The sequence below is a fragment of the Panthera uncia genome, chromosome B4 (assembly GCF_023721935.1).
Source record: "Panthera uncia isolate 11264 chromosome B4, Puncia_PCG_1.0, whole genome shotgun sequence".
In the NCBI taxonomy this organism is placed as follows: Eukaryota; Metazoa; Chordata; class Mammalia; order Carnivora; family Felidae; genus Panthera; species Panthera uncia.
The window spans coordinates 131146989-131173311 of NC_064809.1; the positions used below are offsets into that span (position 1 = coordinate 131146989).

Sequence of the window (26323 nt, forward strand, 5' to 3'; positions counted from 1 at the left end):
CTTCCCGTGAGTAAGGGTCACAGTGAGCACCGCCACCACCACCACCACGGAGCCCCAGCAGGCTTCTCCCTGCCTCTGAGGAAGCTGCTTCTGAGGGAGGCCCTGGGCAGGTGGGGTGGCTGTCAGGGACCTGCAGATGGTGAAGGGGCTCTGCACCTCTCTAGAGAAAGCCCTTGAGGGCTTTGCCAGAAACTGCATCCACATATACCCCCTCCCAGGGGGGCCATCTCTAGTAGGCATCAGACCTCTGAGCCAGGAAACCCAAGAAATGCAGACAATCCCAACACGCCTGCCACGCGGCCCCTTCCAAGTGTCTCCGGGTTTCTATGCGGCCTCCCCTTTCCCCATCTCTACCCTCTCCAGCCTCTTGACCCAGCAACCTGCTGCTGTGGCCTCTGTGAGAGCACAGGTGACACTGCCAACTGGGCCCCCCGGAGTAGGGGTGCCACCTGGACTGACTTGCAGTGGCATGAAAATTCCCTAAGGGCGGGGACCTGCCCGGCCGGGTTTCTTACTTAAGTTTGAATCTCTCACAAAGTCTTGGCTGGTGCCAGGTATGCAGCAAGTAGTCACGTATGGTCTTAGATGCTTAGCACATCTGTACATTGGAAGGGTTCTGCAGAGAGTTCATAGGGACAAATGTCCGAGGACGGAATGTCACTTATCGGGTGGGTATTTTTGCGACACAGGGCGTTTCCTGTTGCCTCTGGAATCATGCTCCGTGGGCACCTACCCACCGCACCTTTGTGGTAAGCCAGTCTAGCACACGAGAGAGTTCTTGGGCCAGGGAGCGGTTCAGTCCGCTCCAGCCTGCAAATCCCAGGTCAACCTGAGGCAACCTGAATGCGAGGCCCACCTCACCCTCGCTGCCCAGGGTCTCGGAAGCACAGGGCACTAGAAGGATAAATAGGAAACTACATTTGTTATGAGGTAGAGGAATGGGGAGGAAGGACAGGGATAGAAATTACATATGTACATATAATGTTTATGTATTTTTGAGAGAGACTGGGAGTGGGGGAGGGGCAGAGAGAGACAGGGACAGAGGACCCAAAGAAGCAGGCTCTGAGCGGACAGTAGAGAGCCCGATGCAGGGCTCGAACTCATGAACTGTGAGATCAAGACCTGAGCTGAAGCCAGGGGCCCAACCGACTGAGCCACCCAGGCACCCCTGACATTGTATTTCTAAAGTATACCTTTATCAAAAGTGTTGAGCTTCGAGCCATATAATGTTCTTTGTCTTCAAAACTTGAAATTAACTTTTAATTAACTTGGGGAAAGAGCATAGTTTGGGGAAGGCTGTTAGGGAGGAGGGGAGGGTAAGTAGAGGACAGGCTGAGGGCTGTTGGAGAGGCCAGGGGGATTCCTGGAGTATTTTTGCTTCTGTACAAAATATTTTTGGAAAACAGTGAAGAACTGCATAGAAATCATCTATGCGCAGGGAACCAAATGCTTATTGCGTCTACTTGGATCGTCAGAGACATAGAACCAGAGCTGAGAGGAACCTTAGAGGTCACAACACTGAGTAGTTTTGGAACCGAGACCCAGAAGGGCCATGCAACTTGTTCAAGATCCCATGTCCGTGTGCGGCCTGACACCATCCCCCCCACCCCCACCCCCACCCCCACCCCGCCGGCCGAGTTTGATGTGGGTCTTCAATGGAGGGAGGCATACAAAATCTTGGCTTTGACCACACATTCAAGTGGCCTGGGGACCACAGAGGCCAATGTCCCGGTGAGAGGGCCAGAGAGGGGGGTGGCTACAACAAACAGCCAGTTGCCACGCAAGTCCCCAGGATGGGCTGGGCAGCAGGACATCACCCGAGACCAGCCTCCACCAGGTTGGCAGAGCTTGCTCCCTTTCAATGGTGCCTGCTCTGCCTGCCCTCCCAGGGCTTGTCTGCTGGGCACCTGCCTCTTTCCCCTCCCCGGAAGACCAAAGGAATCCCAGGCTGCAGATTCTCTCACTTCTTTCAGGAGCGCAGACTTCAGGCTCTGCAGACGGCACAAAGCCGCAATCGCACACACCACACGCAAACCTGTGTGCCTTGCAGGACACGTGTGCGGAGCATACAGATACCTGCCTCAAAACATGCCAACAAACCTCTCTGGGCTCACGAGCTTGCAGGTGAACGTGTGATGCCCCTTCCCGTGCTAGTGTGTGCCAACACAGAGTATGTCCTCTGTCCTGAGCTGCCCGGGGTGCCAGGGTCTCAGGTTCCAGCCCAAACTGATCTCCGTGGCCGGCCCTGCCCTCTGCTGCACTTGGCCCCCGGGGCCCCTCGGCCGAGCGTGCCTGAGTGTGCAGGGCACACTTGCTGTGGGCGTGGAGCCATCTCCCTGTTCTCACCTGGCAGGCCCCGGTTATGGCTCCCAGCCTGGGGGAGAACTTCCCTTTGCAAAGTTAGATAACAGCCCGGGCTCTCTGTCAGAGGATTGGCGCGGCGGCTCCACGTGCTGCGGCTGGCGCAGAGCCAGGCCCGCCCTGCCAGGCAGCGGGAAGGGAAGGCCTGGCTGCAGCCGGAGCTGGCGGGTGGCCGAGCTGGGGGCGGACGGGTGGGCCGGGGCCCCTACTGCCCATTGGCTGCCTCGGGCTCCCGCCCCGCCCGCCTCCAGAGCCTGCGGCTCCCGGGCCAGCTCCTGTCTCTCTAGCTGCTTCTGAACTCCCGGAGCAAGCACCTCCTGCCGGGCCATGTCGAGCTGTGACCGGATTGGAGTGGCCCCTGCCATGGACATGCCTGAGGTCCTCAAGTCCCTGCTGGAGCACTCTCTGCCTTGGCCAGAGAAGAGGACAGGTAGGAACAGAGGTGGCCTGCGTTGGCTGGCTGCCCATGTGCCCGAGGGGTGGGGGCAGTCACAGGCACCCGTGGCAGGACAGGCGTCTCCGGGCAAGGGAGGGTCCTCGGTGGGGGTCTGCCCTTGGCCCCTTCCCGGGCAGGCGGAGGGCTGGGTGCAGAGAGGGACACGGGGGGGGGGGGGGGAGCGCCACTGCAACCCGGGGGCTGCCTCCGAGGCCTGCTAGCTTTGGGAAGCCACGGCCAGTGTGTGGCCGCTGACAGGTGCTGTGCTCACGTGGGACGAGGGCAGGACCGGAGCGCCCTGCCCAGAGAATGCACTGAATGCTGACTGCTTATCTGGTTCCTTCCCTCCGCACGTTGGGATGGCAGCGGGCTGGCAGAGACTGTAGATGTGGGCAGCCTCCTGTGTCTGGAGAAGAGGCTTTCCTCCTTTCGCCTGCTTCAGCTCCCGCTCGCTGGAGGGCTGAACCCCTGGATGGGATGGAAGCCGTTATGTAACAGGACCACAGGCTCGCAGCCCCGGTTCCTAGGATACACAGGCAAACACGGGGCCAGGGAGCCAGCAGAGAGGGCGTGGACCGAGGGGCAGCGCCAGCAGCCAGCGCCAGGTGTCTCCTGAGTTCTGCCTGAGACACCGAAGCCCACGGCTAGATTTGGGGGCCAGGGTGCTCGGAGTGCGCCCTCCTGATACATCTCTCTCCAAATCTCTTCTAAGGTGTCCGGGGCTCACACCCAGGTCCTCGGTGCTCAAAATCCACATGTGCCTTTAAAGGAGCCCAGCAGTCCTCTGCTGCCGGTGTCTGACTTAGGAGCCCCGGGTGTCCCCTCAGGGGACCTTTCTTAGGCTCTCCCTCATCCTGCTGTGCTGGCGCCAGATCTGTCTCACCACCAGAGCCCTGGTTGTCCCCACAGGACTTCCTTACAAAGGACTCTTAGCTATTCCCAAACTCTGGAGCCTGAAGACAGAAGCCACAGCCCCTGCCCTCTTTCTCACCCCACTGGGGAGTGAGGAGACACTGCCCAAGGCGGGGAAGGTGGCTCCCAGAGGTCAGGGCACGGTCCCTGTGGGCTCTCTCACAGAGCTCTGGGCCCAGGCCCCTCAGACCACTCCCCGGTGGTTTTGAACGCTGAGGCAGTCGGGGCCACCCCCAGAGGTGGGTATCATAGAAGGAGTTGGCTCAGGCCCCCAGCTGTTAACCAGGAGAGGCCCATCTTCCCTGGAAACCCTCAACTCAGCCTGGGCGATAAAGCTGCAGCTGACTTTTTCTTGACATCTCTGAAGGGCCGTGTGGGTGGATGAAGCTAGAAGTCCTTGCAAAAGCTAGATGTAGGTCCAGGCACCCAAGGAAGGTAGGGTGTCCCCGGATGGCCCAGTGCACGCACAGGGAGCACCTGGGCGACCAGCAGCCCTGCAGGGACAGCTGTCAGCTGGGCAGGGAAGGGTTCTCGGGGCAACTCAGGACCAGGATGACAAGGCTTTAGAAATATGACAGCAGCTGCTGGCCACTGGCTTCCAGCTGGTCCCTAGAGCTAACGCTGGAAAGTCCCCATTGCTTTCTGTGGATGGGCAAAATCGGGGTCTGGCACTGAGGGGGCTTGCCCAAGTTCTCAGGCCGAGCTTTTCCAAGAACTGGCGAGTTCTGGCTGAAAATCAGTTTGGCTGGTACGGCTGCGTTGGTCCAAGGGTCATGGACCAGATTCTCATGCCACCTCCTATCATGTCCCTCTCCTCATCTTTGATAAAAATGAATGTACCTACCTGAAAACCAATATTCCTTGGTGAAAAGAATACACGTGCCACACAGAATGAGAATCTCCAGCAGTCATGAGCGAGTACTTTATAAGTTTTCTTCCCCTGTGTCCCCTGACACTGGCATCTGCGCTCAGTGGGAGAACAAAAGGGTCGGCTAGTCGCCCCAGAGCGCGGCCGGTCCTCGGGATTGCTCACCCTTTGCTTTGGTGTGAAAGGGGTGGTTTCTCCGTGGGGGACGGCGGCCTGTTTACAAACCGCCCCCCCCTTCCTCCAGCCCAGTGACCGCTTCGGCACACATTTAGGTCACATGCAGAGCATATCTTGCTCCAGCGTGAGGGAATTTTAGAGGCAAGCCGTGCACGGTGTGAAAAAACCCAGGTGTGCTCTCATGAGACCCTCCTCTCCCTGCAGCCGTGTTCTAGTATAAAGATGCTCCCTAGCACCCAACCTCGGGGCCCCTCTCCCTCTTGCTGCCCTGGGCCTCCCACCCCAGCCTGCGCTGACCTTCACCTCTTTCCTGTCCCTGGTCGAGCAGACTTTCTCCAGCACAGCTAACCAGGCTGGAGACTCCCATGGCTTCAGGTTCTAGTGGCCACCTGGTGGACCCTCACTCTGGCCGCCAGGGTGACTGACTTTCCTGAGGGCAGACAAATCCATATCCAGACAAAGAGGGGGTCTGTACCCTAAGCCCTGACTCAGTCTCTTCTCTGCCTCTGGTCCCCGATCCCTAAGGATTATTCTTGCTTCCGCTCCTGCTCTTTCTCCTGAGGCTCCTCTTCCAAGAGGTAATTCTGTTCCCGCACAGTCTATCTCTCACTTTCTTCTCCAGCTTCTGGAAAGACCCCGGTTCCCTCAACCACACTTAGGTCTTTACACCCTATGCTTACCTCAACGCACGGGGCCTCAGCTACGCTCAGAGGCCGGCCCCCCATATTTCTACCACCTTTGGTCCCTCGGGCCTCCTTTTCAGGGAGATAAGTAGCATGAAAACACACCCAAGGTCGAACAAGTCCCTCGCTTTGAGCCGGGCAGACAGGGTACCTGCCTCAGGGAGCTTTTGACTAGAATTGTTTTTTAATGTTTATTTATTTTTGAGAGAGAGAGAGAGCATGAGCAGGGGAGGGGCAGAAAGAGAGAGACGCAGAATCTGAAGCAGGTTCCAGGCTCCGAGTGGTCAGCACCGAGCCTGACTCAGGGCTTAAACTCATGAACTGTGAGATCATGACCTGAGGGGAAGTCGGCCGCTTAACTGACGGAGCCACCCAGGCACCCCTTGACTAGAATTACTTGTGGGCCACCCAGCAGGGGAGCCTGGACATGTCCCCCCTTCCCCCCCTCCCCCCCAGTCTGTAAAAGGGCAAAAAGAACACCTGCTTCCCAGGTATGTTGCCAGGATTAGAGGAGTTGTCCTATGTGGAAGCCTTTGCAAACTGTGAAGTGCCACAGTTTTCTCTGCGAAAGACAAAGAGCAGCTGAGCCTGGTAGTCTGCTCCTTCCACCAACATCACATTTGTAATCTGACCCTCATTCCCTGCTTTCCACCCTCCTTCCCATGGATATTCTCCTTGAAAGAACTGGATGTTGCAAGTTTGTGGGAGCACACACACACACACACACACACACACACGGGGCTGTTTCCTTGGAAACACGAGCTGAGGCTCCCAGGGCATGGTGCCATCGTCTGCACCTAACGGTGCCAGCTGTGCTGGCCAGAGAAAGGGCTGAACAATAGGCTGGATCCTAGGGGGACTTGCTAGGGCAAAGGCAGGGGTGCACAGGAAGGGCCTGGGCGTCCTCCCCTTGGAGGACTGAGTTAAGCGGCCCAAGAGGTAGGCTCAATGCAGCCTGGGCTGTCCTGAGTTTGGCCTCAGTAAAAGTCCATGTGGTTGCCTCCACTCCCAGCCTGGCGGAACCAGAGAAAAACTGGGAAATCGGGAAGTTTGCTTTCAGGGAAAAGGAAGGGAGCTGGTCTTCTCTGCACTGGGCTTGTTACCTCCTTTAATCTTCACTGCCGCTTTTAAATGAGGAAGTGCACTCAGAGGGATCGGCTACCCACCCCCCCCCCGGCCCCCGGTGTGTGGGCCAGCCTCTCTTCTTCCCTCCTACCACAGGGACCCAGAGCCTTCTTTTCTGTATGTTCCCCACCATCACCGGGCAGAGGAATGTGATAAACTCATCCTCATCCGGTTCCAGAAACTATCAGTTAGTGTCCAGGAGTGCCCCTTCCAGGTGGCTCTGCATCTTTATGAGCTTGGCCCAAGGCTAGGTTGCCAAGGGAATGAATCCTGATTTTAAAAGCGCTGTTTCCCGAGTGTGAGCTTTTACATCCCCGTGCGTGAAGTGGCTTTGCAAGGGGGTATGATTGTCCATTCCACAACGAGGAACGCTCAGGAAAGGGAAGGCCGCCTGCTTGTCAGGAGTTCCAACCCAGCTCTGCCTGCTCCCAGGCTCCTCCCCTCCCACAGGATTCCCCAGGGTCTCTTCAATCATCCAATCAGATGTCTTGACTGCTTATTGAGCGTTTGCTAGCTTGTGGCACAGGGGCGAATGAGGCAGACACTGCCCCCTCGCCTGCGTTTGCATTCCAGTGGGGAGAGGCAGACCATCAGCCAGGAGGGGAGGGTCGCGGCCAGCCTCCCCGAGGGAAGGGGGTGACACTGGAGCTGAGGCCTGGAGAGTGAGGAAGAGTGAGCAACCCCAAGAACTTTCAGGCTGAGAGAACAGCACCTGCAAAAGCCCTTTCCTAGGGGAGGAAAGACACGTGTCTGGGGCGTAAAAGGCCACCATGGTGGCCGAAGGTGAGCATGGGGGAGAGAAGGAAGAGGTTAGGTTGGAGAGACCCGCAGGGGGCAGAGCCTGCAGGGCCCTGAAAATCATAAAGAAGAGTGAAGCTGTTACCGCCCTGCCTGAAGGTCGCCGCCCACCCCCACTTTTCTTGGGGAAGTGGCAAGTGGGGACGAATGAGGTATTCCCAGAACAACCCAAAATGTGATTATGCTGAGTTAACTTCAATGGAGCGCTTGCTTAGTGCCAAGTGCTGTTCTCCGCAGCATGCCTGCATTGTCTCCTTTTGACATTCAGGCACAGAGAGGTTAAGTAATTTGCCTAAGGTCACACAAGAAGTAGTCAAAGCAGGAACCGGACCCAGATGGTCTGGTTCTAGAGCCCACACCCTACCACTGTGCCGTCAACACAGCTTTCACTGGAGACACCGTGGCTGTCGGGCGGTGGCTGTTGAGACGTGGCACAGGCTGGATGGAGGTGATGGCTTGTCTGGAAATGGCCCTCTCAGGGCAGCTCTCCATCTGTAATCCGAACCCTGGGAGTGGACAAGATGCAAGCCAAACAGGAAACTCGCATTGAAGAGATGGGCAAGAGTTAGTGAAGAACCTCCACCCACCACTTCTCCCCTAGAACACGCTGAGACCAAGGTACACACCACAGCCCAGAACTATGCAGCCACAGGTATGTGGGTCGTTGGCCAGGCTTGCGCTGGGGGATTTGCCACAAGGATGGCTCCTGTTTGTTATTCCAGGTTCCACTGTGAATCAACACGACGACTGTTCCTTAACGTTAATAACATTCCAAATGTATATGACTTGGCTCTGAAAGATTTTGTTAACCTTCCTACCAGCAGCACTGCCAACAAAGCCAGCCAACAGCTATTTATCTACTACCTTGAACCAAGTTTTGTGCCCCCCTGCGTTGGGTGTTGGCAAAGCACACAGATAACCGGGCTTTGTTGGAGCTCTGGGGAAGCCTTCTCATTGTCCTGCTCGCACACGCACCACGCTCACGTCACATCTCAGTAGGCCAGAAGATGAGGTCTGTCCTACCAGATGCTGAGCATGTGGCCAAATAGATCATCGTGGGGTATCTGGCCAAAGGCTCCCTTGCTGGAGTTCTAGCTCCTCTGAACTTCAAGTTTAAATAATAATACTCCAAGTCTACACAATGGCTTAATGAAAGGTACTTGTTCTGTATATGCTCAGTTAAGTTTTGAACTGGGGTTGGTTAGCAGGTTTCCGGAACACTAGGGAGAATTTAAAGCCAGCCTCGCTATGGAAAACGGTCATTTCACATCCGTGTCTCTGCTGTAGTTTGACTCTAGAACCCAGCCTCCCCAAAATAATTCTGCTCCTGACCCAACAGCACCTGAATGAAGGGGAAGGGTGGAGGCCCACCCACTCCATGCCATACACTGTTCAGGTGGGCACCTGAGAGCGCTTGTCACACATTATCCTCATAACCGCTCTGTGACGTAAGCAAACCCATCTGTTTCCAAGAGAAAAAATCACCGAGACTTAGGCAGGAGAAGCCACTTGCCCAAGGCCAGGTGGCTAGTCAGCGGGCTGAGGGGAGACCCAACCAGGCCTGCCTTCAAGCCCACAAATTCACTGCCGCCCCCTGGACCACGCTTCCCTCGAGACGTCACTGAATTCCAACCCTGTCACTAAAGAACACTGAGGTACCGCTTCATACCTTTAGAGTCTTAGCCATGTGATGACATGTTCTTTTTATGGAGATTTTCTTCTTCGTAGGGCTCCCAGACACTGTGGAAATCAGCTAATTACTCCTCACAACACCTATCCCTCCTCTAGGAGCAGGGGTGAGGCCACGATGTTGTTCCCACTTTACTGATAGGAGACGGGGGTAGACGGGGGGCTACCGGCCAGCTGGAGAAGGGAAGCCCCAATGGAATGGCTCCCGCCCCACCTCCAGGGAGGTGCTGTTGAAGCTGCCGGTCCACAATGTAGCTAACCTCCTAGTTTACAAGCAAGCACGAGAGAGAACACGTTTGTAGTGTTCCCACAGTGTTTGTGACACACCATTTAGCCTGCAGTTATCCAGGAGGAAAAAAAAACCCCTTTCTAGGGAGTGCCAGGACACGAAAAGAGAATGGAATCAAAACTGAGTTGTAAAGCCCTAACCTGCTTGTCTCGCTCACCAGTGTCGTTGGCCTGTTAGGTTGGTCGCTCCAGGCTGGGTGGTAAGTGGAGTTGGCATTATGCCCTCTGGATAACTGTAGCTTACAAAGATATCTAAATCTTTACTCCTTCTTACTACACCCCACCCTTGTTATAAGCAAATGTTAAAACTTTCCACTGTTAAATGATCACAAATCCAAACATTTTTTTCCCCTTCAGTGATGTCATATTAGCCATGAAAATATACATTTAACTCTAAAGCAGCAAGTCTCTCCATGGTCAATCTAGCCATTTTTTTTTTTTTTTTTTTACTGTTTATTTATTTTTGAGAGAGAGAGAGAGAGAGAGAGCGCGCAAGCAGGGGAAGGGCAGAGAGAGAGGGAGACAGAGGCTCCGAAGCGGGTTCTGTGCTGACAGCAGAGAGCCCAATGCGGGGTTCAAACTCCCGAATCGTGAGATCCTGACCTGGGCCGAAGTCGGCTGCTTAAACGACTGAGCCACCCAGGCGCCCCAAAGTAGCCATTAAAAAAAAAAAAAAAATCATGTCTATTTCCTTGGGCTACCCTTTGAAATGTGTTTCTAAAAACCTCTAGGTCAGTTTCTCCTAAAGATATCCTTATTTTTAAGGATTTTATTTGTAACTAATCTATACACCCAACCTGGAGTTTACAATCCTGACATTAAGAGTCCCACGCTCCACCAACGGAGCCAGCTGGGTGCCCCCTAAAGATTCCGTTGCTCCGCCACACTCAGAACTCTCACGAACACGTCTGCAACACAACAGGTTTTCTGTGCACAATTTTGGTATTTCTACTAAACAGAGAATCACATGGGCATACATCAAGCAGTAGAGATGTACCCAAGAGTTTTAGTAAAATTACGAAAAATACCATTTGTTGCAGGGTTACAGTTGTGCTAGTGCATTGGCTTATGGAAACCCCACAACGTAGATCCTGTCCTATCTCCATTTGATATATTTATTAGGAAAGGAGGCCTGGCGAGGTGAAGCCATTGGCTGGAGGTATGAGCCAGAAAGTGACCGAAGTCTAATGAGCATGGCAGTCAGAACTTGAATTTGGAGTCAAATTCCATCACCCTGTCCCAACCATCCCCCAGAGGCCCTTCAAACCTCCTGCTTTCCAGGCCTGCTCAGGGGCCCAACTTCTTTCCTCCTCAACTCCCAGCAAAATTCTGATTGCATCAGCTTGACAGCTTTCAGCTAGCTGAGAGTTGCTCCTACACCCAGCCCCAAGGACTGCAAGCCGCCATTCCCCAGCCTGACTACTGGAAGGCCCAGGCTCACTGGTGAGAAACGGGATAGACGGGCCAAAGCGCCCCCTCCCCACCCACTCCTACCCGGCTCTGGGAGTTTAGACACGGAGAGTGTAGTACTGTTTGGGTGCAAAGCAGAGCATCATTTATGCTTTCATGAGATACAAAGTTCCTGGGCGCTGTGTAGGAGCAGCTTCCTCTACCGTCTCCACACTTTGTGGACCCTCTCACATATTACATTTGTACGTGTTTCCGGAAGAAGTCCCGGGGAGTTTTTGTGTCTTTTTAAGGGGGAAAAAAAAGGAGGTTCTCCCACAAAGCGTGTAATCGGTACCCTGTGCAAAAGAATATTGTTTTGCTTCGCTTTTCCCCAGGAAAAGGAAGGAAAGGTCCTGCAGAGGAACAGAATTTCAGAGCTGTATAGGATTTTACAGATTAGCCCAACCCCTGAATTGTATGGATGAGGAAACAGGCTCTGAGTGAAGCCACGAGACTTTCCCAAGGTCATAAGCTAGTAAGTGGGAGGGCGGAAGCGTGTACCCGGGCCCCGGCTCGGCTCGGGGCCGGCCCTTTCTCTCCACCCGCGGGCCTCAAGAATGCTCCCTCCACGCTAGTGTTTATCTGGCCGCCACACCCGCACCAGAAACCCGGATCAGCGGGGAACCTGACACCTCCCCCGCCCCAACCCCCCCCAGCAGCGGCCAAGCTAGCTCTGGCCAACCGTACGGGCAGGGCAGGTCGCCGTCTGCGGCCCTGCCCTCAGCCAACCTCTGGGTCGCGGGGGAGGAGCGGTGCCACCGCGCTGGTTTTGCGTTCTTATCCCACGACCCTGGGCAGAGTCCCCGGAACAAAAAGGCCCGGCCCTCCCCTCCGGGCCGCAGCCCCGCACGTGCTGCGCCTCGTGCAACGCCCCGGACCCCGCCCCCGCCCTCCATTGGCTGCTCGGTGCCTTCCTCTTCTTTCCCCTCCCCCCACTAGGCTAGGGCTGCGGCTCCACGTGACCCGCGGGGGGACGGCCGCGCGGCCCGAGCGGGCGAGTTGATAGGCTCCCTCGGCCGGCCTGGCCACTCCCAGCCCAGCCTCTCTTCAGTGGCGCGTCGGGAAGGTGGCGAGATTGCGATGAGGGTGAAGGGGAAACGGTTACGGTGGTCTGGGAGGAGAGCGGGGGTTACGAAGAGGGAGGCGATGGTGAAACCACTGGTAGAGGGTAAGGGGCTGCGGCGGAAGAGGGCCCGTGACACCGACTCCGGCAGGCGCCAATCAGGTGACACGGGCGGACGGGGCGGGGCCTCCGGCGTTACTCCTCACCTGGCCCCACACGTGCCTCGCTTACCCCGGCGGCCTAACCAATCACGGCCCAGAAGGCTGCGCCTGCCCTCCTCACAGGGTGGACCAATCCAAAGCTGCGATCCGGGGATGCTGGCCTGGCCTCATGAATAATTAATGTGCTAGAGCCAGTCTGCAGGCGGGGTAGGGATGGAGGGAGGTGGGGGTGCCGCTGGGCGCCTGCGCAGTAGCTGCCCGTGTCGGCAGCTGCGGCGGGTCGCACGGCTCCGGCCCATCTCGGGGGGCGGGCGGGGGAGGCGAGGCGCGCGAGCAGAGCGCGGGGCACGATGTCGGACGCGGGCGGTGGAAAGAAGCCGCCTGTGGAGCCGCAGGCGGGGCCGGGCCCGGGACCGGGGCGCACCACTGGAGAAAGGGGCCTGCCGGGCTCCTTTCCACTGGTCCTGAAGAAGCTGATGGAGAACCCCCCGCGAGAGGCGCGCCTCGGTGAGGGGAGGGGGTCCGCGCGCGCCTGGGGGCGGGGTTTCCGCAGGGGCGGGGCCTTGTGAGGGCGGGACCGGGAGGTCGGAGGTCAGGTCCTAGCTGTCCTGCGGAGGGGCCTGCAGGGCGAGGCAAGGGGGTTGGGAAGAGAAGGTCGGGGTGAGTCGAGAGAGGCTAGGGCAGATGGGGGTTGGCGGGGAAGGGGCAGGAGGGAGAGGGTGGGGTGGGGGTCACGGTGAGGAGGTTCATTCGGGCAGCTTCACGGCGCGCGACGTGGAAGGGTTACTGAGAAGGCTGATGAGGGTCGTAGCAGCCACTTAAAGGACGCTCCAGGGCGTCCCTGAGGATGTCTGCACCAGAATCAGTTGGGATGCTAGTTTACAATGCTGGTTCCGGGGCCCCACCCATCGCCCACCCAATCTGTGGCTGTTGGGACAGGAATCTGCATTTGAAGGAGCACCCCACCTCTGTGATTCCAAAGTCCACTAAAGTTTGAGAAGCGCCAATTGTCTTTGTCTATGGACTTCCCCGATCCTGGGAGCAGGACCTTACTTCGTCCCTGCGTGTGCCTATCCCCGGCTACTAGGTACACACGGGAGATTTTCTGCTGCTGAGGTGGGGGAGGGGTGTCAGGAGAGGGGATGCGAGGCGCTCTCCCAGGGGGAGAATGGGGCCAGGCATGAGGCAGGTAGAGGGATGAGGGTCAGAATGAGGCCACTGTGGCCCTTCACCTGGTTGTTTGGGGCTGAGTCTAGACTTCGGGGCCACTATAGCAGGGCTGGGCTTCTTCTGGTTTCCTAGGCCACAAAGGTCCCTGGGGCCTGTGTGGAAAGCAGGTTTGGCCCTGTTTTTTGGCCTGAGAACATGAGGTTCAAGGCACAGAAGGAGTGCCACCTATTGTGAGGTTTTAGGGGCACTGAGGTCTGCTTTCTGTCGGAGATCTTTGCATTTCTAAGAACCATCAGTGTAGTTCAAGGATTTGGGAAGGAAAATAAGCCCTCTGTGAATGACCTGTCTTGAGTTTATTTTCTTCTTAAAAATGCCATTTCTCTTGTTTTTCTGGGTGTGTTCTGAGGCTCCCATCTCTATGGCTGTCATTGTTGGGTTATAAATAGATTCAGCACATCAGGTAAGGCCAGGCTCCCCCCTCCTGCTTTGGAACCTCATATGCACAGACCCTTTTCTTTGTTTTGAAGGCACTGCATTATCCCGGATGTGAGGATGAGACAGGCTGCTGGAACAGGTGTACACATCTCTCAGGTTCTTATTCAAGATTGCCAAGTAACAATCATCCATAACAATAATTCTGCCTTACATTTGTATAGTGCTTACAAAGCACTTTGACATAATCTTACTTAGTCTTCCATACTAGTCCTATAAGGTATTATCCCCACTTCCCAGATGAGGAAAGCTGAGGCTCAGAAGTGAGGATGCTTCCTCAAGGTCACCTAGCTAGGCCTTACAGCTCGCAGTCTGGCCTGGTGCTTTTTACTGTATCACTGGCAATCAGTGATGTCAATCCCTGTGTCCTGAGTGATGGGCCTAGTTCTTTATCATCTCTTATAATTAAAAGTCCATCTTATAAAAACACTGATTAAAAATATTCTTGGGGCTCCTGGCTGGCTCAGTCAGTGGAGCATGCAACTCTTGATAGTGGGGTCCTGAGTTCAAGCCTCACGTTGGGCACAGAGCTTACTTAACAATAAATTTAAAAATAAATAAACTTAAAAAGTAAAACCTGAAAAAGGTATCTATTCTTAATTGCTTAGGCCAGGTAAAACCTCGAATTTATTGTTACTTGTCCTTCAGTATAGCTGTTTTTCTACCTCTTTCCTTTTCCTACCTCCTTTGATCCCCATGATCCCCCCCAGCACTGGTCACAGTTACTTCTGAACAGAATGTAGAGTCAGGATTTCAGAGGAGGAGAACAGGGAGGCCATCTGGCCCACCCAGCCCACCAAAGCTTGGCTTTCTTACTTCCCATTTGGTTTTAAACCAAAGCTTGGTACAGAAGGCAGTTGCAACAATTCAAGTTAGAAGCCATGACCAAATTCGGTTTGTTAAAACCTCCACCTTTTTAACACACTGGGTGTGTCCATTTTTATTGGACCAACAGGCTGCTTTTTGACTGACTGTGGCCTAGGAGTCCATGCATGACTGCTTTATTTCCAACATAATCATGTTTGATTTCTCTTTTTCACTTCAGAATCCAGAGTTCAAAGTTGTCTCCCTCAATTTGAAAGCCCATTATGAACTTGTCATGATTTTATCTCCTACTTCCCTGATTAGCCTCCCTGTCACTTTGATTTCCTTCTAACCTTGTCACATTTCTTTCATCTTTTTTTCTTAATTTGCCCTTTCTTGGATATCTACGTGCATAACTTTTGGGCTGAGACAATTAGGTGGGATCCGGTCTCCACTAATTGATTAGCTTTGTTTTGAATGGAAACAAGCTTTTCTTCTTCAGCTCCAGCCTCTCCTTCCCAGAAAACCTGCCTTCAGTCTTCTCTGCTTATTCAGGGATAGAGGTCTCTTGAAACGGTTGCTCTGAAAAAGGTCCTGAAAAGACAGCTCCAGGCTCTCTCTATCCAATAAACCTAAAGGGAGGCAGGCAGTTCGCAAACCCAGCATTTTTCATTCAGTATGCTCATTTTCCCTCCGCTTGCTCCTGTAGTGGCCCTTGAGGTCTAGAAACGAGTCAGACATAGTTCTTGCCCTCAATGAGCTCACAGTAACAGCAGATGCCTGCTGTGTGCCGGGAGCCCTACAGGACACATATCTCTAGGGGCGCCTGGCTGTCTCAGTCGATGGAGCATGCAACTCTTGATCTTGGGGTTGTAAGTTCAAGCCCTACATTAGGTGGAGAGACTACTTAAAAACCCAAAACCTTAAAAAAAAAAAAAGTTACCTCTAGTCTTCACCAAAGAGTCTGCTTTATCCTTACAGTGGAGTCCACTGAGGCCAGGAGAGGTTCAGTAACATGGCTAAAATCACACATCATAGCAAGTGGGTGGCAGAGCTGGGATTCAAGCCCTATTCTGGGTTTCTGTGGAGAAGAATAGCTGGAGGGGACAGGACAGGAGAACACAAAAGTTCTTGGCCTGAAGAATCCTAAAATATCCTTTCCTAAAATATCACTAAGATACCAGAAACTCCATTTTTTTCCCTGAAACCTGTCCCCTGCAGATGCCAGTCCCACAGCCTATTCTGAATTAAACCTGGGGCCACATCAGGCCCTGGAACTTGTGAACATTCTGGCAAGCCCAAGCATGGATGAGGTCATGCAGCCATCTCTAAAGGAGGCCAGTGGGCCTGGGTCAAACAACAGGTTATAACTAGAAGGCAGAGGGGGCTCTTGAAATTGATGGGATGGATCAGGGCTCTGAGAGAGATGAGTCAGCCCAGGGAGGCCCACTGCTTGCCTCCTGGGATTGAGTTACCCTCTTGTGTGGTGTCTCATCACAGATTCTGTGTCTGCAGATAAAGAAAAAGGGAAGGAAAAGCTGGAGGAAGATGAGGCTGCAGCAGCCAGCACCATGGCCGTCTCAGCCTCCCTCATGCCGCCCATCTGGGACAAGACCATTCCGTACGATGGCGAGTCTTTCCACCTGGAGTACATGGACCTGGATGAGTTCCTGCTGGAGAACGGCATCCCCGCCAGCCCCACCCACCTGGCCCAGAACCTGCTGCTGCCCGTGGCCGAGCTAGAAGGGAAGGAGTCAGCCAGCTCTTCCACAGCATCCCCACCATCCTCCTCCACTGCTGTCTTTCAGCCATCTGAAACCGCGTCCAGCACAGGTTAGTGCCTGGCCACCTGTCCCAGCCCAAGAAGCCCAGTTCCCACTGAGGGCTGCTCGAGTCCACACACCCAGGGAGGCCTTTCTCTCGGAGCAGGTCCTAGGGGGCTTGCCGTGTGGAGAAATCCTCTGCTCCCCACCCTTCAGCGCAGTCCGCTAAGGCTAGGGATAAAAATAGAAGTTCCTCAGCGCAGTTGCTGCCTTTCTGTTGGTTGGTGTGCTGCAGATGGTTAGGACAGTGGAGTGAGCCCTTCCAGTCTGAGCCTTACAAGACAGAGACCCCATCCTGCATCTCCTCGGCACTGCTCTTTACCTCTGCGTGCACTTGGCCACAGCTTATTGGGAAGCTCGGGCAGGAGTAATAATAGTAGTAGTTGTAACACTGGTAATAACAGCAACAACAATAACACCAACGAGATCAACAACAACAACATCAGCTAACATTTATTTACTACTTACTCTGTACCAGGCATTAACACATAATCCTCACAAGAACCTTAAGAGATTGATACTCTAAAACCTGTGATTTTAGGTGAGGAAACCAAGAAGTTAACTAACTTGCCCAAGGTCACACAGTTGGCAGGCAGTGGAGGCAAATACTTAAAGCCAGGATGCCTGACTCCATAGCCACGTACTGCTTAGGCACTGGCACAAGGAAGGCATTCCTGCTGCCGGGACAGACATCACCTTCAGGACTCCTCCTTTATCCTCTTGTCCTTTTTCTGTTTTACCTCTGGGGATGGGTGGGTTGGTGGGTTGCTTGGTTGGTTGGTTTTCATGATGCTTGGACATGAACCCTTCACAAGAGACATGGTCCCTGCCCCAGGGAGCCCTACAAAGGCATACAGACCAGTGGATCCCGGGAAGGATCCCAGGAGCCAGTATGGAACCCAGGGGACCCACACCCAAGGAAGTCTCATGCTCTATATTTATTTACTTTATTTTTTTACTTTTTATTACGGAAAAATTTTCAAATACAAAAGAGACTACTATAATGAACCTTCATGTAACCATCATTTGGCTTTCATAATTCTTAACTCATAATCAGTCTTGTTTTCTATAGCCTCTTCCATTCTCTCACCTGATGATTTAAAGTCAGATCCTAGATACTATATCATTTCACCTGTAAATATTTCAATATGTATGTAAAATGTAAGGGTTCTTTCAAAAAACGTAACAAAAATACCCGTTTTCCATATAAAATTGACCATAAATCCATCAGCATTCAAATTTCCAAAAAGTTGTCTCATAAATGTTACTGTTTTGCAGTTTGTCTGAATCAGGATCCAAACAAGACCCACACATTTCATTTAGTTATGTCTCTAATCTTCTGTAATCTACAGGGTCCCCTCTCCTTTTTTTCTTTGCAATTTATTTGTTGAAGAAACTCAATCATTGGTCCTGTAGAGTTTTACACGTGCTAGATTTCTCTGACTGTATCCCCGTAGTGCCATTTAACATGTTCCTCTGCCCCTTGTTTTTCTCCTGTAAAATTAGATCTAGAGGCTTCAGCTGATTGCAGCTGAATTCTTGCTTGAAGGCAGCTCATTTTGTGCTCCTCAGGTTATCCTGGAAGGCTGGGTCCGTGGGTGGGGAGGGGGCAGATCTGTAAATGAGCCCACATTTTATACCATAGGCAATCTAGGTAGCGAAGCATTTGCCTTTGTTTTGTTTTTAAGTTATCCTTCTTAACGAAATACGGCATACAGAAGTGCCCATATCACAGCTCGGTGGATCTTCACGAAGTCAACCCACCCACGTAATTACCACACAGATCAGGTTATAGAGCACTGTTGGTATCCAGGAAATGTCTTGTGGCCCCATTCAGTCATTACTACCCAGAGATAATCACTGTCCTTATTTCCATCACCAAAGATGCATGGAATTGTGTATATCATACATGGAATTGTACATTAATTGAATATATGTGTATATTATATGTTACGTTTGTTTTTACCTATTATAAGTCAATTATGTTTATATTCTGGCATTTATAGGTGCTTATAGCTAGCTTGATAATACACATACAAATTATGTGGGCATCAAAATCTTTTTTTTTTTTTTTAAGTTTTATTTATTTTGAGAGAGAGCATGAGCAGGGGAGGGGAAGAGAGAGGGAGAAAGAGAATCCCAAGTAGGCTCCGCGCTGTCAGCACATAGCCCAAGGCAGGGCTCAAACTCACCAACCGTGAGATCGTGACCTGATTCGAAATCAGGAGTCGGATGCTTTACCGACTGAGCCACCCAGACACCTCAGAGTTTTGGTTTTTTTTTAATTTTATCTATTATTTTTTGAGAGAGAGGATCCCAAATAGGCTCCATGCTGTCAGCATGGCATCCAGCATGGGAATCAAACTCACAAACCATGAGATCATGACCTGAGCCAAAATCAAGAGTCTGACACTTGACCAACTAAGTCACCCAGGTGCCCCCAGAATCTCTTTACACTAACAAAACATATTTACGAAACATGCTTATGGAATAGCTCTGTGGCAGAAGAAAACCACAATACAGGTAAAGTAAGATTGATATTGAAGAATGGTACACGTGGTAGAAATGAAAGTAGCATTTCCTCTTCTAATTTTTCAGTTCCTTCTGTTAAAAGACATCAGTGGTATGTGTGCTCTGTCTCGCTGCTTTTCTCAGATTTGTGAGAATCGTGCCTATGGCAGTTTGTTCATTTTCGTTGCTTGGATGATATTCCCGTCGTATGATCACACCACAGCTTATCCATTTTGAGGCTGATGGACATTGGAGGTGTTCCTAGTTTTAGGTTATGCGTGGCACTGCCGTGAACATTTATGTGTGTGTCTTTTGGTAAATACATCTGTGCATCTCTGTGGGGCATTTACCTAGGAGTGGTATGGCTGGGTCATCAGATATGTATACTTTCAGCTTTTGTAGATCCCTCCAAATAGTGTACAAAGTGGTTGTAGCCATGTCTGCTCCTCCCAGCAGGGAGTGGGAGTTCTAGTTGTTAGTCTTTGGCACCTTGGCTCTTTGTTTTACAGGTGTAGAATTTGAGGGCTGCGCTATTCCCATAGTTACCACATTGGTCCCTGGTCATTTCACTCTCCTGATTACAATTCTTTGTAATTAACTTCCTCTAATAGGATCCAGTGAGTTTACGTACATGATCTGGTGAAAACCTATCATGTCACACCTCCACTCAGAACCCTCCAGTGGCTTCTCCCATCTCAGGACAAAAGTCAGAATCACTGGCACTATTGACATTTGGACCAGATAATTTTTGTTGTTGTTGGGGGAGGGGGCGGGGGAGGGACTGTCCTGTGCATTATAGATGTTTAGCAGCATCCTTGGCTTCTACCCACTGGATGCCAGTAGAACACCCCCCCCCCTTCTTTTATGTGGACAGAATCGTCCCTGTTGAAAACCACTGCTTTATTGGGATTAAAAGCCCTATATTTTATGTTTTGGACCAATCGTGTCAGTCTGTCCTCTCACCCTTTTGCTTCAGCCACATTGGCTTCCCTTCTGTTTCTTGAACATACCAGTGCTTGCCTGCGCACATCCTGGTACACTTGATGTTCATTCTTTCTGAAATGTTCTCCTCCCAAATAGCCACATGGCATCCAACACTTTTATAGATATTTTTAATTTATCTTGTGTAATGTCAGCCTTCCCCCGCTAGAATAACATTCCACGAAGGCAAGGATTTTTACTTGTTTTGTTCACTGGTTTGTCTTTGCAAGGACGGTACCTGGCATATGGTAGATATTTAACAAATACCTACTGACTGAATATTTTGTGTATTCCTATCAGTAGCACTGAATGAGCAAGCCAAAGATACAGTTTTTTTGTATATAACTTACTTCTAATAATACACAACTTTTGAATTCTGAAAGTGCCTTTAATCCAATGTCCACTCTAAAATGGTAGCCAGAAAGGGCAGAGAACAGGATTCAGAGTCAGCTAGACCTGGACCCAAATTGTAGTTGGGTCACCTACCCTCTGTGTGACCCTGGGAAAACCGGGTTGTTTCTCTGAACCTCAGTTTCTTCATCTGTAAGATAAGGTTAACACCTGTCTCCCTTTCAGAGTTGTCCAAAGACTAAATGAGCACAGTGACTGATATGTCTCAAGGGACTCAAAAATGGAAGCCATTTCATTGTTCAGTCTGTGTCCTTAGCTCATAGTATTTCACAGAGAAATTCAGCTGTTTCTCATTATTTGAGAACTTGAAATCACAGGAAGTAAAGGGGGTATAATGATTTAATGTTTTGCTTAACATTTCTGGGGGGAAAAACACAATCGGAAAATCCTGTCTTTTTTGAGAACCTCTGTTTCCTTTTGAGCATTTTGTTCCTAAAGGAAAGAATTCTTTCCATATTTGTGTTGTTGAATTGAATCACTTATGCCAGTCTGGCTTGGGGGTTGATGCTGCTGTGGTTTTTCTTCACTCCAAGTGGCAGTGGCTGGTGCAACCTTGAGATTCAGGCAGGTGTCTGGGTGTGTGACATGAGTGAGTCTTTCTGTCCAGCGGGCTGCTTTGGGAACCCCTGCCTCTGTGTCTTTCAGAATCCTCCCTGGAAAAGGAGAGGGAGACACCCAGTCCCATTGACCCCAACTGTGTGGAGGTGGATGTGAACTTCAATCCTGACCCAGCTGACCTGGTCCTCTCCAGTGTCCCCGGTGGGGAGCTCTTCAACCCTCGGAAGCACAAGTTTGCAGAGGAGGACCTGAAGCCCCAGCCCATGATCAAAAAGGCCAAGAAGGTCTTTGTCCCTGATGAGCAGAAGGTAACCTGATATCTGTTATAAATGAAGGTACAGTGTTGGTTCAGGAGCCCAGGGGCTGTGTTTCTTCCCATTTGATTTTATGTGGAGGACCCTCTCTCCTCGCAGATACTATTTAGAAAGGCATGAGTTCAGAGCATAGAGTCATATCCTGCAGCAGTTGGTAGAAAGAAAGGGAGTCAGGTAGCATTTGGCCCAGTGCGACTCCCTGTACCTTCTGTCTTTTCTTACCGGCCACCACTGTGTTGATGTTCCCACTTCCCTGGCTTTAGCCCAGCCTTCGGGCAAGAGCTCACCAGGCCACAGGAACTGGGGTTGAACGAGCCCTTGCTTTGAAGGACAAAAGATAGTTGTATGTTGCCATCCCCAGGGAGGAGCAAGCAGCTTTCAAGCTGATGCTTTTGTAGGAACTCAGAGAGGGGGAGAGAGAGGAGGATTTTGTAGTCTTTCCATCCTTTTTTATGAAAAACTCAAAGGAACGTATTTCAAGGTTTGGAATCAGGCAGACCTAGGTTCAAACTCTACTTTGCCACCTAAGCCTAACTGAGTCTCAGAGTTCCATCTGTTAAAATGGGAATAACCATACCTGCCTCTCAGGTTTCTGAGGCTTTAATAATAATGACAATGAAAATGGTAAACATTTGTATATGTTTACCTTCTATGTTATGTAAACCTTACTATAAGCCAGGGACTATTGTAAGCACCTTGTACATGTTAACTCATTTAATCCTCAAACAACTCAGTGAGGTAGTTACTGTTCTTATCCCCCATTGTAAAGATGAAGGACAGGAGACATTGAGAGGTTAAGGAACTCAAACAGTTCCAGCACTGATAAGAGGCAGAGCCAAGATTTAAACTCAGGGGACCAGATGCAGGGATGCAGGCCCTTAGCCATAACCAAAATGTGCAAGGCAAGTGCGCATACAGCCAGTGCCTTACGTTGAAGTAGCACAGAGCAGGCTACCAGTGAACCCCCTTCCCTCCACCACATATCCTACCCAAGGACTTCTGTTTGTTATTCCACCCTCCTGGGGAAAGGTTAGGGCCCCTCCATGTCCTTGACACATGCAACTCCTTCCCTGGGGTCCCAGCTTTCGTCTGGCCGCACCAGGTGTGTTTTATGAGGAGCGTGGAGTGTGGGGTGCGGCAGGAGGGGAAAGGTTGGGTTCCCTCCTGGGGAAAGAGGAGAGACCCACAGAGAACACTTTCCCACAGGATGAAAAGTACTGGACGAGACGCAAGAAGAACAATGTAGCAGCCAAACGGTCCCGGGATGCCCGGCGCCTGAAGGAGAACCAGATCACCATCCGGGCAGCCTTCCTGGAGAAGGAGAACACAGCGCTGCGGACGGAGGTGGCCGAGCTGCGCAAGGAAGTGGGCAAGTGCAAGACCATCGTGTCCAAGTATGAGACCAAGTACGGGCCCTTGTAACCCGTGCCCCTGCTTGGGCAGCACTGCCTGCACCTCAGACCTCTGCCTGGGGGCTCCCTGAAACCCCACACACGCGTGGAGACTTATGACTCGTCACGGTCGAATGGTGGCACACCTGCTCCAGGAGCGTTCACGTTCAAGCTTCATTATCACACGGCCAGCGCACGTGGCGACTTCTCTGGGGGGCCAGCCTCCTCACCAGTGGGGATGCGAGAGAATCTACGTAGACGGGTGAATCAGCCTTAGTTTCTATTCTTGGATGTCCCAGTTGAATCGGAAGGGGACCTCTGGGGTACAGATCTCCTTTCACAGGGCGCTCAGGCTTCCCTGACTCTCCCTCAGTCTCCGGCCTAGGCCATCGAGCCTTTCTCCACAGAATGAGTCGTGACCCTTGTCGCCCGATGTCTTCTCAGGTAGCGGGGCGCATTTCCAGGTGGGGTGTGTCTGTCATCCACCTCACCCTCCCCAGAAAGTCGTTGAGAGAAGCATCCGTTCCCATCCCCCTCAGAGGTAGAAAGACACAGCAGCTCCTCCATAGTGTCCACATGGGTGCCAGGCCACAGGAGCAGGGTCTCTGCACAACGGGATGGGGTGTGGGTCTGGGGCCTGCAGCACAAGTGCACCCAGCTATTCTTAGCTCCCACACCCCTTTTGTCCTGTGGCTCTGAGGCCTGGAAGCCAGGGAGGAGGCCCTGGTGATGGTCTCTCTCCACTTGCCATCTGCTTTGGAGGAGGGACTCCCTGGGCGGCTGGTCTTCGAGTCTTGACCACAGTGCAGAGGGAGGCCTTCTCATTTCCTCTTCTCCAGGTCGGTCACTCATGGAGGCCACCTGAAACTTCTTTGTCCCACTACACTGGGCCTCTGGGCCCGCTGTTTCTTTTCACCCAGTGATCACGCTCAGATCTTGGATTTAAAAGGAAAACCCCCCTCGCCTAGGAAGCTTAACTTCCTGGAGCCAGGATGCACCTTCCGCATGGTGTTTAGAAAACCGGCCTCCGTAGCCCCTTACACTGTGGGCGGAGAGCTGGGGCATGTTTCTCAAGAAGTTCCTGTTTTTTCTTGCTCTGCTCTCCAGTATGGGCCAGGCCAGAGTCCACTTTCCCTAAAAACAGAAGAGGGCTTCCCAGTTCTTGCTTCAGGACCCCTCCCCCGTGCTAGCTGCCCGGAGTGTCAGCCAGCAGGACCTGGTGAGGGATCACCAGGAGCACAGCTCAGCTCTTAACACGGAATAGCAGCCTCTTGGGCCGTGCAGTTGGGCTAGGGTCCCTTCTGTCTGCATCCCAGGAGACACGGGCCGCCCACACAGGCCTGGCTGTGGTGTGGAGGGGAGGGGTCTTCGCAGCTGTGGCTCTGCTACCTCACAGCTGCTCCTTTCTCTTGTGTCGGCGGACCCAAGTCGTCCTTTTTCTGTACCTGGAAGATTGAGGAAAGCCGTGGAACCCTCTGCTCACTGTGGTCAGCAGGGGTACCTGGAGATGGGTGTATTTATTTGCTCAGGGCGGGCAGCCTGTGGTAAAGAGGGGTCAGAGGTGAGAGGCGCACTTTGTCGTGCTTAACCACTGGCTTTATTTAAAGTGGTGGCTCCGAGTCTAGGCCCTGACCCTAAAAGACTTTTCATAACAGATGTTAAGACTGGGGGAAACCATGCACTGGCCATGGGCCACACCCCAGGAGAATGCCACGGCCCTCTGGGGACCTGCACACCTGCCCTTCCAGGGTACTTGACAAGGGTCCCCGAGGCCAAGGGAGGCCGCCCCCTCCCTCTTGATTTTTACTTTGTGGTTCTATAAAAACCGTGTTCACTTTCACTGTATTGTAACCACAACAGGGCCGTTGCATCCGGCATGTCCGTGTCCTGCCCCGGGCAGCTCGCCCGCCCGGGCACTCTCTCTCTGGTCTGGCTACCCACCAAGAGGGCAGTTCTCACTTTGTAATTGGTAGAAGAGCCTCCAGCTTAAAAGCTCTTCATTTTCTTTGGCCAGAAAGTATATGGCTCGTGTTTGTTTTGTTTTGTTTTGTATTTTTAAGGATGGACATTTAATCTCCGGATGGTGTCCATGTTCCGACCCCAGCGGGTGGAATGATGGCCTGGTGTCTCTCCTCTTTGTCTCACCTTCTGCCTGTTCACTGCCCTCCCTTTCTTCCCCGCCAGGCAGTGGGTGTCTGGTTCCTTCCCAAAGTGCTTACTTGGAAAGAGTGTGGCTGCTGACCTCTTTTAGAAGAGCTCCTTTGAGTTGGGAGCCTGGCAGGGACAAGAAGGGGAGGTCCACAGAGGTTGACATTTTGAGGAAGAGGAGTGCTCAGGTAAAGCATGTATCCTTCCCAGGCCTAAAAATCGGGTGCTTGGAGCAGGAGAGGCCTGCCGCCTGCTCAGTATCCCGTCAGGAATTGAGAGTCTCCTTGACTCTCTCCTGGACCCTTTCCGTCTTGGGGCTGACAGCCAAAGAGTGAGGCTCCTGTGCTCAGACCTTTGACGTCTTTTAAGAAGCACTGGAGGCTAGGGAAGCCAGCTAAACGGCTTTCCATGGGTCTATGATAGCTTGGGGAGCGCATGCCTTCCTAAGCTCCCTGTCTTCAGCTTCATGGCAGCCTCATTGCAACCTCAGAACAGACAAACCAAGAATGAGCTAGAATGTTGAAAGAATATACATATAATAAATGTATATCTAGATATAGAAGTATATATATATAGGTAGATATATATATATATTTAGAGAGAGAGCTTTCATGATGGCTAGCACCTTGTGGAGGACCTGGGTAACTCGTACCCTTGGCCAAAGGAAGAGGTTTGCCCGTGTGGGTCCTGAGGTTGGGGAGGGCACTTGGCAGTGACCCTGAACTCTGGGTAAGCGTCGCCCTGTGAAGGGGGCTGCTGTGGCCCCAGGCAGGCAGCTCATACAGTCCTCTAGCCTGAGGCGGGGTAGCAGGCCTGGGAACCGGCAGGGGAGAGCCCCTTCGTGCCGGGCAGCTCTCCATCCAGGCCCCTGGGGGCTCTGCTCCAGGTGACACAAAGGGCCAAGAACCCCTGGTTTTCGTGGCAGAGCCCCACCCCAGAGCTCCTTTGACATCTGTTAATTAAGTGCAATAAATTTTTCTAGAAAATGGCAAAGATGACTTCCAGGTGGATATTGCTATCATATGGTGTTGGGGATGCCAGAACACCACTTGGTTTTATTTTTCTAAGTGCATGTGACAGAGCGTGTGGGGCTCTGCACCCTCCCCTGGGAGCTGGCATTCCAGCGGGCCCCTCGCCCCTTTACCTTTGGTGGGGGAAGGAGGCAAGGAGAAAACCCCTTCTTCCCAGTTGGAGAGGGCAGAAGCAGACTGTATGTAGCCCATTGGCCTTATGTGCGTGTGTGCGTGCGAATGTGTCAGTGCTGGTGGGCCGGAGTGATGTGGCAGGGAGGGAAGCCGGGAATGTATCCTTTCCCAAACAAAATTAAATATTTTGAGATGAGAATTGTGGGGCTGTCTCTTCTGTCCTCCTCCCTTCCCATGTTTCCTCTGGGTGCATTTCAGCCTAGGAACCTGAGGGACGTCCAGGCACCCATGTGTCACCAGCTGGGTACTCTCGGCCAGGTCACCCAACCACGCTGTGCCTCAGTTTCCTCATCTGTCAGATGGGAGCAATTCTGCCTGCTTACCTCACAGTTCATTGAGGAACAACAAATACCAGATGAGAAGCAGTTTGAACAAGTAAAAGTGCCGTACACATACTAGAAAGACAGGGAACTGCTCAGGAAGACTGCTCAGGGAGCAGTGGGCGGCAGCTCGGTAAAAAGGAAAAAAGCACACAGACTGAGAGTTGGGTCCTGATGGTGGGATT

At 52.4% G+C, this 26323-nt stretch overlaps 1 protein-coding gene across 4 annotated transcripts; it reads left to right on the plus strand.

Annotated features, from left to right (window-relative positions):
• The first annotated feature begins 2521 nt into the window (after nt 1–2521).
• On the plus strand, nt 2522–25958 carry TEF (TEF transcription factor, PAR bZIP family member). Of its 4 annotated transcripts, none has more exons than XM_049626413.1 (4): nt 2522–2791; nt 15992–16309; nt 20848–21068; nt 22281–25958. In XM_049626413.1, the coding sequence occupies exons 1-4, from the start codon at nt 2689–2691 to the stop codon at nt 22494–22496; spliced, it is 858 nt and encodes a 285-aa protein (XP_049482370.1). In that variant the 5' UTR covers nt 2522–2688; the 3' UTR covers nt 22497–25958. The 4 variants fall into 4 exon arrangements, with proteins under 4 accessions (XP_049482370.1, XP_049482371.1, XP_049482369.1 ...); XM_049626414.1 differs by lacking the exon at nt 2522–2791 and adding an exon at nt 8521–9015; XM_049626412.1 differs by lacking the exon at nt 2522–2791 and adding an exon at nt 11718–12011.
• Nucleotides 25959–26323: the final 365 nt, after the last annotated feature.